The 14,541-nt window shown below is 38.6% G+C and overlaps 1 protein-coding gene across 2 annotated transcripts in view; it reads right to left on the bottom strand.

The window, feature by feature from the left end:
- Window positions 1-8,757: 8,757 nt before the first annotated feature.
- LOC131769954 (polycystin-1-like protein 2) overlaps window positions 8,758-14,541 on the bottom strand; it is a 28,132-nt gene continuing 22,348 nt past the window's right edge. For both annotated transcript variants that reach the window (XM_059085682.2, XM_066169564.1), the window contains 3 exons: window positions 13,161-14,426; window positions 12,580-12,751; window positions 8,758-11,941 (listed from right to left, as the gene is read on the bottom strand). In XM_059085682.2, the coding sequence (XP_058941665.2) occupies window positions 9,918-11,941; window positions 12,580-12,751; window positions 13,161-14,426 (3,462 nt within the window). In that variant the 3' untranslated portion in view covers window positions 8,758-9,917. The remainder of the gene's footprint in view (window positions 11,942-12,579; window positions 12,752-13,160; window positions 14,427-14,541) is intronic.

Below are 14,541 nucleotides of genomic sequence, written 5' to 3'. Positions count from 1 at the left end.
ACTAAGAATCGTGAAATCGTGTTCTTACTTGATCCGTGTTTCGCCATAAGCTGTGAACTTTTGGTCACGAAAACTGGTAATTTCAAAGTGAACATATTTTGTCCGAGTGCCATGTAATCTACTCCTCACTGACCTAGCTTCCTTGAGCCGTACTGGGGAAAACTGGCCCTTATTTGGTTTTTGTACTGCCACAACACGCTCCAGCCAATATTCCCCAGTACAGCCCTCACTCGGTAAGTAAGAATTTGATCATGGTATGATTTGAATAGAACCTAAAGGTTTACAGTCGAGTCGCTCGAGAGTCATCTCGCCCGAAGTCACGTCGCCCGAAACCTGAGTCATATTGCCCGAAATTTTAGTTATGTCGCCCGAAAAAAGAGTCAAGTCGCCCGAAGAAATAAATGCTAAAAAGATCTGAATTTCAGACCATCAATAGGCAATAACGTTGAGAGATTTTTATCCCCCGAAGTGACGTATCTCTGGTTAAAATTAAGTTTCCTATTATTTACATAACAAACTGATGTGAAGCTAGTTGCAACTTCTCACGGTAGTTTATTTCACTTTCAAAGTGATCCCTCTAAAACCAAACCTTCTGAGAAAAATAGGGAAAATTTTATGATCTGAGCAAAAAATAAAAATTGCATCGTTGGTGCTCGAGTGGGAGTCTAACTGTATTCTAATATATTTGAGTCGTGAATTAATTATAATCACATTTTACCTACAAACGCGAAATGCGAACGACGAATATATAAATTCTTCAGAGGTTCGTCAGTGTGGGAAAAGCAAAGTATATCTCTTTATCTTTAGAATGTTGTGTGTGTGAAAAATACAAAACTAACAAAAGTCCTCACCTTTCGTAGGGTTTCTTGGCTTGAAGATCGAGGTCAAATAAATCTTATTTTATCGATATCTTGTTTTCAGGATGACACACGTCCAGCATGAATGATCCTGCGAACAAGAAGCTGAGCCCGAATTATTGACAAAAACGAAATCTAGATAGCTGTCTTGAAACTCAAACATAAATCCTTATGTGTATTTTGTAAATGAAGAAAGCGTCTGAAAATCGTAAACATGAGACTTGTCAAAAGGTTAAAGGCAAAATTCTGTCCTTTAGTAAAAAGTGAGAAGAAGAAAAAGAGAATTCAACACATTTTAACCAATGAAGCGGCGAAAGATTTAAACTTTCTTACCGCGTAGTTTTTAAGTTTAAAATGTCCCGTAATGAGCGGCAACAGCAACATTTTTCTTACGGTAATTGACGATTTTAATCAGTCGCTAATTTAGGCCGCTTCGATTCATGTTTCATCACGGAAGCAAACATATTAAAGCCTAATTAGTAGTAGCTATTATCTCGCTTTAGCCCATGAATTATTGGAAAACACCATTCAATTCAATATCCTTTCTTTCGAATGTGCTAATAAAATTAGAATTGAGTGGTCAGAGACAAACTGAATATCCTAAAAAGAAAGGTAATTGAGAAGCTTGAAAAATTAAGTTTTCTCCGGCTGTCCGTGCGCAATTAGCAAATTCAAAGACCATAAAATGCGTCATGGGCATTTCAACCACTAAACAATTGAATATGTCTGTCTGTAATTAACGATCACTGTTCAGCAGCAAGAAAAACAGATTATTATTTCTTTATTCTCATCATAACGAGCAAGTAGCTTTTGAATGACCAATGTCTAACTCGTCATTCATAACAACGAGCTGCTAAGAGTTTATAGGTGCGATAAACTTTCTCATATCTTTATTAATTTTTCAAGGTAGTCGGACGACTCGTTAAATCTATCAAGCCCATATATTACCTGCTTGTTTTGACATTTTTGGATTAAAAACAATCAATTATTAATTAGGAATCCTATTGTTCACTCAGAGAAGGACCAAAAATAAACCAAAAGCTTTGAAAAGATGAAATGCTTGTTACCTTTACAAAAAAAAAACGAGAGGTATGAGTTTCCATCATGCCAAAGTTGGTCAAAACATCTTCATTTATAAATCGCTTTGTATTTTCAAACAAACATCGAATATTCTCATTAGGTCTCGATGTGGCTTCTTGTGAGAAATCAGTCAATATCTGTTTAATTGACTCAGGGCAAAATTTTCGAGTGTTTATTTTATGATATGCTCAAGGTCGGATATTTCGTATTACTAGAAAACTAGCTTTTGCAATTAATCGCTCGAAATTTCTAAATCTACATCTGACACTTTCACTAGAGTTAGAGAGAACACTTCAGAGGAAATTCAGTCTGTGAAAATGTCTGAAAGTGTCTGAAAATATCTGATTGCCGAGTGTTAGCTACAGTGCCAGATATGTCTGCCTCTTTAGAAACGAATCAATACGCAATAATGACTATTAATGACATCTGTTTTGAATGATTTGGTTCATGGAAAATGTTTTGAAGGCGGGGTAACAATCGTTCTTGTAGTGAGATTGTCTAACCATCGGAGAAAACAGCAAGCCTAAAAAAGTCTATCTTCCGTTTCAGTCACTGACATTTCAACAACTTACCCGAAAGTCAGGTGAAAAACTCACCTGCAGTTGAATGTTACTGGTCTGTATGGAAAACCGATTGGTCTGTTTTTCGTGTTATAATTGGCTCTACGTTTCAAGTATCCGTGATCCGTTGCATGAGGTGGTTTTAACTCGCCATCCGAGTCAATAAGAAAGTTTTAAAGCCAACGATTATCAACAGCGTAACTAACATCATTTTAAATTCTTGCCGCAAATTTAGGGGGAGGTATTTAAACATTCATATCCGAACCCCGTTCTGTATGGATTTAGAAATTTCACACTGAGAAGGACGGACGCATTACGAAACTTATCAATAAACGATATGGCCGGAGTCACCTAGAAATATAAGTCAAACACAAAAGAGTGTCTCTTCTAAGTTTGTATAACAATACATATGACAAATAGGGAAGCTAAATTGTCCTTAGAAACAGCCATTGCTTTAATCATGTGGCTATTCAAGTCTAATTATGGCCCGAGGTGTCTTTGTTGCTTTTGAGACACATTGGGATTTTTTTCATCTTCCAATTATAAATGAATTTGTGCAAGGAACATTTGATTCACATTTGAAATCATAGCGTTTCTGAACAAAGCACGCATAATTTTAAGGGAAATGGCTATAATGACCCCTTTTTCGGCTACACAAAAATTTTGAGGCAGGTTTTATTATATTTATTGTTTCCGAGAATCTGTGCATAAAAAGGCTACACAGTAAGCTATATAGTGAGTAGAATGGCCTCTTAGAATAGCTTGACAAAAAAACCCAATGGGCATTCACTAAAGGAACGAATGAAGGAGGAACGAAGGTAATGGTCTGATGTTACTACTCGGAAATTGTCACAGTTTGGAGTCTTACATAAATCTCGAAATTTCTCCCAATATTCATTTAAAATTATTTAAGCTTTGAAAATTTACACAGCAGGTGCTATGCATAATATTTACTAAATAAATATCGTAGGATGCCCGAACGATGGAATACATATTTCCATTAGGTAGAAAATGGAATCTCACACACTTATCTGAGTGGTTAAAAATCTCTTAAGATATATCAACTTGAACAAGTGCGAGAATAACTTGTGATGAGTATTCTTCGAACACTAACTGGAAAATGATTTATCGTTCTTAAAACCAGCTTAAGTTTAATACTCGTAGAAAGGCATTTTTTAACTATTTTAAGAACAAACCAAACGCAAATTAAAATCCCATGTAATTCAAGCAGCAACCTTTTTCTCGACACAATCCTAAGTAAACCAAAATTAAGGATTAAAATGTTTCTTTGCGCCTCAAAACTACGGACACCTTCTCTTAACAGATCTTTTTAAAGAAAGCAGGGCGTCAATTTTGGTTTCAGAACCAAATGAGTCCATTAATTTAACACAACCACCCCATAAAAATATATGAACAAGAAGATGGAATAAAATTTACTCTGCGTTATTGCCAAGATGTGGTCAATGGGACAAATTTTATGTTTTTTAAAAAAACAGAAGCTATTGTCGGTAAAACTGAACACTGAACGAAGTACAAGTACTTACTTGATAGCGGTGTTTTCTTAGATTTCCATGTACGAGTTAAAGAAGAGGTAATATTTGGAGTAATTTCATGCACTCAACATGGCTAATTCTTAAAATTAAGAACATTTTTCCTGAATCAGAATTATAATTTAAATTCTTCAAGATCCAATGCGAATGTCAAAAGCCCACAGTAGGAGACCAATTAACGTTTCACTCATTCACAGCATGAAATATGAGCTTCTAGATTGGAAATGTTCAATGATTTATCTCACTTGGTGCACGTAAAGCTGGACACATTCGAAGCCATAGTATTTAAACTACAAATATTTTCGATTAGAGGCAATAATGAAAGGAACCGATATACTTATGTTATCAGACTTATGAACGATTGTCTTAATTAAGCAAGACTAGGTCGATATTTTTTAACAAAATACGCTGTTACTCGTGAAAATTCGCCAACCTGTCCTCTTCCAAAGATCGAAAATTAAACATTTCCTCTCTCTGTGAACCACATCGAAGAAACTAAACAGATGCAATGCTAAAAACAATTGTACCAACCTTTCCTTTACCTCAGAGACCCTTCTTACGATCTGTTCTCTTTCATTTGCCAGTGAAGTAATCACCTCTGAGGCAACGTTGTGGACTCAACTAAGCCCGCGACACTCTCGTCAATTCATAACCAAATTTTTATTTTTTCATTTCGGAAACTGGTGTTATATCTCGTCTATGAGAGGATTACAGAATGATAGGCTTACAGGTTTCACCTGCTGGACATTTCCAATCTACATACATGTACATATCTGAAGTTTGCGGGCGCTTCAGTACGAACTCAATGCGTTGAAAGGTAGATTATCTTCGTAGGCTGACAGTTAAAAAAAGATACAAAGGTGAAAAATAAAAACTTTATTTTCATGTGACCACGATCCACGTATAGCAAATCCAAGTAAACCCTTGGGTTCTCAAATTGAAGCCATCAATTATGAGATACTTTGAAAAATTTTAAAAATTGTCACATTTCATACTCGATAGACGCGCCCTGAGGTTAAAAAACTGAATAAAGGGTTGATAAGAGAAAAACTGAATTCAACTGCTTCAGGTTTCTGATTTCAATTACAAGTCCATTTTGTACTTGGATGAATAAAAACAAATATAATATCTTTCTTTCCACATCAAATACTGTCAAAAACGTATTACAAATGTATAAAGATCAATATCCTGCCCATTTCACTTAAGCAATCCCATTTAAAGTGTTGAAAGATACAGAATTTTTCCCTGAGTAATTTATAATTAGTTCCGGTAATGCCTGCCGCCACAACAAGCACTGCAAACACTCTCATTCCAATCGCAAAGTACCCACAAGTAATTCGAAGGGATTAAAGATGATCCGCTCTCAGTTTTTGGAATTCGTCACCCAGCCGCTTAAACACCCACTCATATATTATTTTTAACTGGAATATAAATTAGATGCATAAATCTCAAGACCGGAGAGCAGAAAGATGTCAGTTGTTCGAAATGTGAGGAATGGGCATCTTCAAAATCATGCCATAAGTTCTAGAAATCAAGCGTGGCCATCCAGTAATTACTTTGGACAAGCTTTCTACGGTGTTTTTTTTTTTAATTTCAAAGTTCAAATGTCATCAATTATTACTAAAACACAACTTGTTTTTTAAAAGTGGAGCTTGAGAAAAAGATAAATAATCCAAGAAAATATAGAAAAAAGCCGTGCCGACTATTCTTATTCACTGCAGAAATCCCTCTTAGACAACGAAAGCTGTGATATATCTTTCGCGTTTTCTAAGAAGACAATAAGGCTCTCCCGTCGATGAAATTTTCCGTAAGTGTGAAATAGATGTCGCGAGACAATTTGGCTCGGAAATCAATTTCGGTCAGGCTTTAATAGCCTTCACATTACCAGTCTCAACTAAAGTTTATCGGATGTGTTGTTCGATTAGCTTTCAAGTATGACAGGTGCATGCCTCGAAGGCTAAAGTTGGTGTGATAAAGATTGTTGAAATGTCTCTTTTCATGATAATTGTAGTCTGGTGGGTGCGCTTGCGATTAAAGCACGATTCCACACCAATCTCGGCCCAAATCCACGAAACTTTGTTACCGGCCAGCGTAATAAATCGCAAGCTCCTGTCAGAGTGAGATTTTACCAGTTTGACACTTTTTTGGAGTAGACCTTTCAATACACTAAACACACTTACAAGGGAATGAGCTTTATCGACGGCGAGGATTGAACGAGCTAGCGTTATCACAGTTTTTTTGTACAAAAAAAAAAGAAAAAAAAGGAACACAGCAATTGTCGGTAGAAACGTCTTACTCTTCACAGCCACCTTCTCCTTTGTTCTTTAAGATCGCAACTAACTTGAAAGCTGTTGGCGACTTTGATTGTAACGTGCTAGAGCAGAACCAATACTCTATGTTATACCCTTGGGAAACATGAGTTATTAATACCCTAAAGGAATATTGAAATAAAATTCTTTAATTCGCGCCTCAGTGACGTGATCGCACTTCACGCCCTGACAAACAAGTACATTGTACATTGGCCCATTTCCGAAAGTAAGGCCCGAAAATGAGGCTGAGTGCGAAGTCGCTCTTGACGGTACGAAAACTGAAAAAAAACTCTCAAGGGGAATTTTACGGTCTTCGAAACGAATATTTCATGTTGTGCAAAAAATACTTAATACTCGGTTGCTTGCAGCACCAATGGCTATGATAATCGATCATATTTGTCTTAACAGATAATTTAGTGTCAACAACTGAGTTGAAAACGTAAATTGGGCACCTAAAAGGATAAAAAAGCTGACGTTTCGAGCGTTAGCCCTTCGTCAATCACTCCGACGAAAGGGCTAACGCTCGAAACGTCAGCTTTTTACCGGCCAATTTACGTTTTCAACTTAGTTGTTAACACTAAACTACCTGCTATACTCTCCCACCAACGCAGCACCACAGTTTCTTAAGAAACTAGCCCCCTTTTTACATGTATGTCTTAGTTTTTTTTCCCTTCGATATGAGAATTCAAAAATTATTTCAATTCTGCCTTAGGACGAACAAAAGTTTGCACCAGAAAAGAAAGCGAAGACCGAGTTGGTTGCACATCATGGTCCGGAATCGTGCAAAAGAACATAGAACGACAGAGGCATAATTCTCTAATCAGTCCTACTGACGATTTTCAAACCAAGCGGACACAATGCCGGAGTGCTCGCTATGAATCAGTAAAGAAGAAACGACGGTTACACATAATGACATCAAAAGAACTGAGGCAAGGCACAGCAAATTTCAAGAGTTACTTTAAAGAACAAACTGAACAAAAGGAGTCCTTTGGGAGCCAACAGATGTTTTTTTAGCGAGGAACAACGAATCACCTGCTTAAGCGTTTGACTTTGAAAAAGAAAATTGAATGTTATACCGACAAAAGGATTTGCTCTGACGTAAGGAAACGATGAAAGGTGCAAGTGGGGGCGAACTTGCAATGGGAAATAACCTCAAGATACAAGCTTAATACTTCATTAAAAATATAAACCAATTCAGTGTAAGGCGTGACGAAATGCTGACGCTCGAAACGCCAGTTTTGAAACTCTTAACGGTGGCCAATTTACGTTATCAACTCAGTTGATAATACCAAATTACCCTGTTACAGTGCAAGGTCTGATCGACTTTTCGCTGCAGTTTTTTTTTTTAGTTTCATAGATTATGAATAACGTTATGCTATTGTTGTTTCCCAAATTCGAATAAAAAGAAGTAAACGCAAATGCTTCCGTGTTTGATTTGAACTTTGTAAGCTAAGCGAACCAGAGATCGACAGAAATCGGTGTTGAACACCGTATATATAAGGAGCCATTCAGCTTTAAAGAACTAATATCTATTGAGGGGATAACTATAGAATATCCACTGGATAGGTGTATTCAATGAAAAAAAAATTATCTGCCCTTCAAATAAGTAAGACCTTAGACATTTTAATATTACATTGCAATAGCCAGCCAGGAAATGTATACGCACGTCTAGCCTATTTTAGCATCGAATTCATAACTTAGATTTCTTAAGCACCAAGGTAAAACACATAACAGTCTGAGGTTTTGAAACTTTCCAAATGCTTTCAAGATGCTCCTAACGGCCGGCCTTTTTACGCCCGGCTTGTGGTTAACCCCATTGAGACTCTCTCTCAGTCGCTTTCAAATTGGACTTCATGATGCTCTCCCGGCTGGTCAGAGCTAAATAACCGTCACTTCGTTTCTGTAATGTCAGATGAAGTGTTTTCAGTTCTATTCCAGACTCTTTAGAGAATAGAAATTCCCCTGACTCGCTGCCTGGATTTATCCGCGCATGCCTGCGTCAGAACAACGGGGAAAAGCATGTTTTTTTTTACTGTTTTAAAGCACCACAGTTGCTATCTCACCAGAACCGGGTTATTCAACACCCCTGGGTTAAGATAACCCATGGCCAGGGTTAGTGTGAAAGCTGATCTAAGATCTGAAAGCTTTGAAAGAAAATTCAGTATAATTCTTTTGTCCAGATTATTGGATGTTCTAAAAAGAATAGAGAAATTATCGCGAAAAGGCTTTTGAACAGAGGAATAAAGAAATCCGGATCCAGCCCTCGAACAACTGGGCCCTTAGGAAAACGTGATTCATTCACCTTTGGCCATCCCCTAAACAAAAAAATGTCATATCCGTTCGTTTCCTTGAAATTGCCCTCGCGTATCATGGCAATTTGAAAAACAAAAGAACGCATGGATGCAAAAAAATTCTCAATTTATTTGAGTCTTGTTGATCATGAAAGCATAACCCAATATTCTATCCCCCGTACTCTTCATTGAATATGCAACGAATGGTAAGTTGAAAATTATCTTTTCAAGAACGTTTTTACAGTACAAAAGTAAACTTTTCTCAGGGGTCCCAAAGGACAACAAAAAGATTTTTTCCAGAACCAGAAATCAATCTATTCCATGAAAATTCACTAGAGTCTAGCGATAGGTTCTCTTAAGAGGTTTTTATATGCTGTTTTTTTTCTTATGTACAGTTAATGCACCTATTTCCTAGAGTAGGTTGTATTATAGTTACAGATTGTTACTTAGGAGATGCTATTTCATTTCAAACTTAGCTGCGGAGGAAGGAGATCCAGTGCGGGTATCTGAGTTTTACAAGATACATTTTGAGTCCTCAGTCTTTTTTAGGCTGAAACAGAACATTAGTTCACCAAAGATATGTCGACACGATCTACGGTATACACTAAGATTGCGTAAAGCAATTTTCAATTGAGTGTAGAAAGTAACCCTTGAATGCAATGGGTTTGCTTCACCACCTACTGTGATTGGTTTAAAAAAGTCACCCTTACCTACGGACCAATCAAAAGAAAAATTCAAGCCAATCAAGACACTTGTTGGCTCTCGTTTGCCATTGGAATAGCTCCCTGTGATTTCTCCTTTTGTGCCAATTGGTCGTTGAGTTCGCTGAGATTTTGTTTTTCTACGCTCAATCAAAAACCACTAAAAACCTAAAACATGTTGTCTTAAGTTTTCATTCACGAGTCGTTCTTCCTCCTAAAGAGATCAATTTTACCACCAGTTCTCCAGTGAGTTTGTTCTTATTTATTTACACGTTAACTAACTTTTGTCTGCATATATTTACCTAGATATTAAATTCAAATCACTTTTCTCTGCTAAAATATTGGCTGACTCGATGAAATTTTACCAAACCACTGTGATTTTTTATCACAGATGTTCAATTACTTTAATTTCTGGCCGCCATTTTGGAGAAATGTCCTAAGACCACTTACCTAAAGTAAGATTATTGCACATTTGCACATACTCTCTTTCTGGTACAGTTTTGGTTTTTTTCAGCACTACCTTAGCCTGTCAACACCTTAGCGTAAAGTATATGCCGAGATCATGGCCTTCACACAAAACTTTCTTGGATATCATCTAACAGATTACTATTCGTTGTGCTGTTTGACATTACCTCAGGCGTCGAATGCTCCTCAAGCCTCACTGAGTCAAACCTGTCGCCTTCCTCACCAACTCCAAGATCAACTTCCTCTGTCTGTTCCTGTAAATGATCGTCGAACAGAGACTCTCGCTGAGGAGTTCTCAGCCTTCTTCTCCTATGGAAGCGATCGTTTGGATCTATAAGTCTATCCCAGATGTTCGTGAAGTATGGATACCCGTTTCTATCGTTGTTATTATATCCATCGTCACCCTTTAGATGTGGGTCCTCGAGGTGATCCATTGAAATCTCGGCTAACAAAGGCTCCGTGTATGGAGTTTTCCTTCTACGGAAACGATCATTAGGATCGTACTGGCGTTCCCAGATGTTGCCGAAGTATGGATAACTGTTGTCCTCGCACGAGCATTTGAGATCTTTGTTGAGAGTCTTAAGGTTTGTATCGGATCCAAGAAGGGAAATCGAACGTCTTATTTCTTCATTGATATCAGATAAATTATGCTTTACATCGTCCAGGGCCTCGGAGATGTCATCTTCACTGTCACTTAGATCTTCCATTGAAACGATTTTAGCTAATTTAACAATCTCATCGCCCACCTCAATGCCATCAACTTTGTCGAGTCCGTCGATTGAATTAGTTGGAACTTTAACATAACTCTCAACATCTTGAATCTTAGGTCTTCTCTTTGCTTGCGCAAAGCTCATCATCTTCTTGAAGTAAGCAGTAAACTCATCACAAAAGTGACCGACCCGTGTTTCGAAATAAGTTTTCATAAACTCACCGAGCTCTGCGTCAGCAAAACTGTCCCCTTCTACATCTTTGACTTCTTCGTAAGAGTCGTTGAGTATGGCAAGGAACATGTTCAACATGATCATGGACATGCTCAGCATGTAACAAAACACAAATAGGGGTCCAACAAACCTACTGGTCGCTTTAAGCTCATGAAAGTGAGACTCGCCCCCAAGGATCATCTGGCAGACAGCACGCATAGCTTGAAAGAAAGAGGAGTAGGCGGGAACGTTGCTTCCAAAAACAAGCAATCCGAGTTGTGTGTAGGCGAGAATGATTGCAACGAACACAACAAAAAACGAAAACAAATGACTAACAGATCTCTGTATGGTGGCAATCATTTGGCAGATATGACGATTGAAACGAATAAGTCTTAAAAACTTCATTGTCACGATAAAAATAACAAAAGCCAACAAGTAAATTTCAAGTTCTGACCATAGTACGATGTAATCAGTACTCGAAGTCTCAAAAGGATTATTTTGCACGCGTTTGACATATCTACTGGTGTACATTTCTTTAAAGAAGAACATAACAATAGCAGCGACGGCACCAAAGATCTGAAGTAGTTCCATCCAGTTCCAGAACAGCTTAAAATAGCCGCATTTTTGGCGATAAATTTTACCGATTTCAGCGAAGAAGAAGAACAGAATTATCAACATCAGAAGCAGCTGACAGAGCTGATAAAAAGACCCAAAAGCAGAATCAGGTGAAGCGTACAGCGTCAACGTTTTGATGCTTGTCTCGGTGTTGTAACCACCCGTTGGCAAACGCTCAAACAAGTATTTCACAACGCTAAATAAAGCAGTCGCTGGTTCATGAATTGTAAATTCAACGAAGACTGCTGCTGTTAAGTCGTTAATCCAATTATTTTTCTGCAAGCCATCCAACACCTCGAGAGCAGACTTGGCATTATAACCGAGGTCGGCGACGAAACCACCACCTCCATAAGAGGATTGAAGACCCTGCACAGAGAGAGTGGTTAAATTCTCTGCCGTACGATAACGCCAGGGCCTGGGGCACATGTCGTACAACTCAAACATGGAGAGAGCTACACTGGTGTTCTCAACCGGAAACCAACCCGGCTGATTAAAAAAGGTAGAGTCTGCAACTTTGTCGACGTACGCAGACAGGCAACGACCGAACCGATGCGTCAATTCTGGCTGGTTTAGCTCCACTGCACATCTTACATCTGTATAAAATTTGAGGATATGAAGAGTAATGGTGATACAAGTTCAAATATAGAGAGATGCACATTGACACAAAAACTAGCGGAGCGAATTACTTGGGTAGCACAATTCAATTGCACGAAGTTTTAACAACATGAACAAAACGCGACAAAAGGAAATCAGAACAGCATTGGTTGGTTTAGCTCCACTGCACATCTTACATCTGTATAAAATTTGAGGATATGAAGAGTAATGGTGATACAAGTTCAAATATAGAGAGATGCACATTGACACAAAAACTAGCGGAGCGAATTACTTGGGTAGCACAATTCAATTGCACGAAGTTTTAACAACATGAACAAAACGCGACAAAAGGAAATCAGAACAGCATTGAATCAATAAATAAATCAATGACCCCTTTGAATGATGACCTCAAACGTCGCTGTCAAGGTAGCTTGTCTTAGATAACTAATATACCAGATGTAGACAGAGAGAGAGTTAGCGAAGCCTCTAAGAGAAGGACAAGAGTAATGGACTATGTTGGAAGATCGGTAACGAGGGGGGGTTGAGTATAGTAGGTTAGGGTGAGATGAAAAAATATATATATATACCAGGGCCTGGCCTGTAGCCTGACTTGTAGCCCATGGTAAATAATTCTCACCTGGCTTTATGCGAGCCTGTCTCAGTCGCGGCATCCCCACCATAAAGGCTTCTCTGCTGCTGATGAAGCCCTCCTCATACTCAAAGGGTTTGCCATTGTACCACGCCACATTGTACAGTCCTGGGACCAGTATCGCTCTTGTCCATGTCCAGAAGGTGTCTGGGTTATGCACCTGAGGGGTTATCAACGGAAAATGCGTAAAATTACTCATAGATGACTTGATCACGTCACTGAATAGAAATTGGTAAAGCAAGCTTCCGAAAGCCCCCGAAAGAAACCCATGTTCACCCAGATGCTCTCTTTTTCGTCTTTTTATTTATTTTGTAATTGTTCATATCTTCAATGGAGTGAAAGTTTGGCTGCTTATTTTCAACGGATAATTTTCAACCCCGTGAAAGGTATGGAAGCACTTAAGGAGCCGCTACAGTCTCATTGGAAGCTCTTGGTCTCCTACTCTTGCAAGAATTCCATATAAAAGTAAAGCTAGAGGTTTGTTTTGGTGAAAGGGAAAGTAGCTCATATGTTTACCCATTATTTCTTTTCTTGTTTGTTAAGTGTTGTAACTGATTTCGAACTCTAACCTTATCAAAGCCACTAAAACGTTTTTCCAACTCTGTAGTCAGCATGAACCTGGTAGGTTTTCTATTGCCATAGCACACCACCATCAGGAGAGCAATGAATAAAAAGAAAAACACCATTTCGATGATCGTCCTGAACATTTCTAACACTTTGCTCTGGAATTCACGCGCTTTTCTGAGCGCTTCACCGTGAGGTGCGGATACCTGGCTGTCTTTTCCACTGCTTCTTGACATAGATGAGCCAATTACTTCTTCCTGCTCCGGAGGCTTTTTAATAATCAACGATAGTAAAGATGCAATCAAGACAACTTTGATTGGCTGCGTGACTATAACATCTTGAAAGAATGAAATCATTATTGATGTGAGCCATTTGTTAGATGTTTCCGCACCCCACATCAAGCTGTAAAATACGGTGAAAGCACCTGCTGCTAAGGAGGTGAGCAGGCACAGAGTCCAACCTACATACACAAAAAAATGAGGAAGGCAGCCGGGCACTTTCTTATTGGATCCTCGAGCATCCACAGGAGGCGGATGTTTAATGTTTTTAAATATCGTAACAACTAATACGTTTACTGGAATGGCGATGATACTGCTTTGAATTCCGATCTTGATCTGTATCCAACTTAATTTCAGTGGCCCAACTTGAAAAGTGTCTCCTGGTGCTTTATCAAATTGATAAAACATAGCGTTTGTTACAAGAGTGGCGAATAAAATCGACAAGCAACACGTAAGACGCTGGCAACGAGTGAACGTGTTATGTGGAGGCCTGGTAAAAACCGACAACCACAAATGACCGTCACCCAGGCTCCGTGCAGTCCTCGAATAGAATAAATTTCTAAATCCAGCAAGTTCTTTTTTGTCAGCAGCTTTAACTTCTAGTTCTATCTGGCCGCTTCCTTTTTCTACAGCCAACCAGCGATTACCAAGAAAATTCCATTTTTCGCCGGTTTGTGTATCGACGATCTGCACCTGTTGGAAGAACCAAGCAGGACTCCTGCCGCTATTGTCATGCCAAATCTTAATCTTCACCAAATTGCCAAGCGATTCTGGCACAGACAGCGTGAAGTTGTTGATGCTCCCCCGGGCGAAGAAAATTTTATCCATTCCCGGGTCCGACAATGGTAAGGGGGGAGTGGTGTCAAGCTCTCCATAGATAATCAAGCCAATGTTTGCAGTAGTCCCGTAGCCTTTCCACATTCCGGTCTGAACGGAGATTTCATAGAGGTACCCATCGTCAGTATTATCAGTCAAATACACATTAGCCACGACCTGAAAAGAGAGTTAAACTTTAACATTCCGTTTTGAAATGAACCACTGTGATACCCTCATAAAGGGAATAGGACTATAGGAGTTTAACCGTTTAAGGGAGTCTTTGCATTTAGAG

This window comes from Pocillopora verrucosa, chromosome 7, assembly GCF_036669915.1.
Source record: "Pocillopora verrucosa isolate sample1 chromosome 7, ASM3666991v2, whole genome shotgun sequence".
Taxonomy (NCBI): Eukaryota; Metazoa; Cnidaria; class Anthozoa; order Scleractinia; family Pocilloporidae; genus Pocillopora; species Pocillopora verrucosa.
This window is presented reverse-complemented; position numbering and strand designations above follow the sequence as displayed.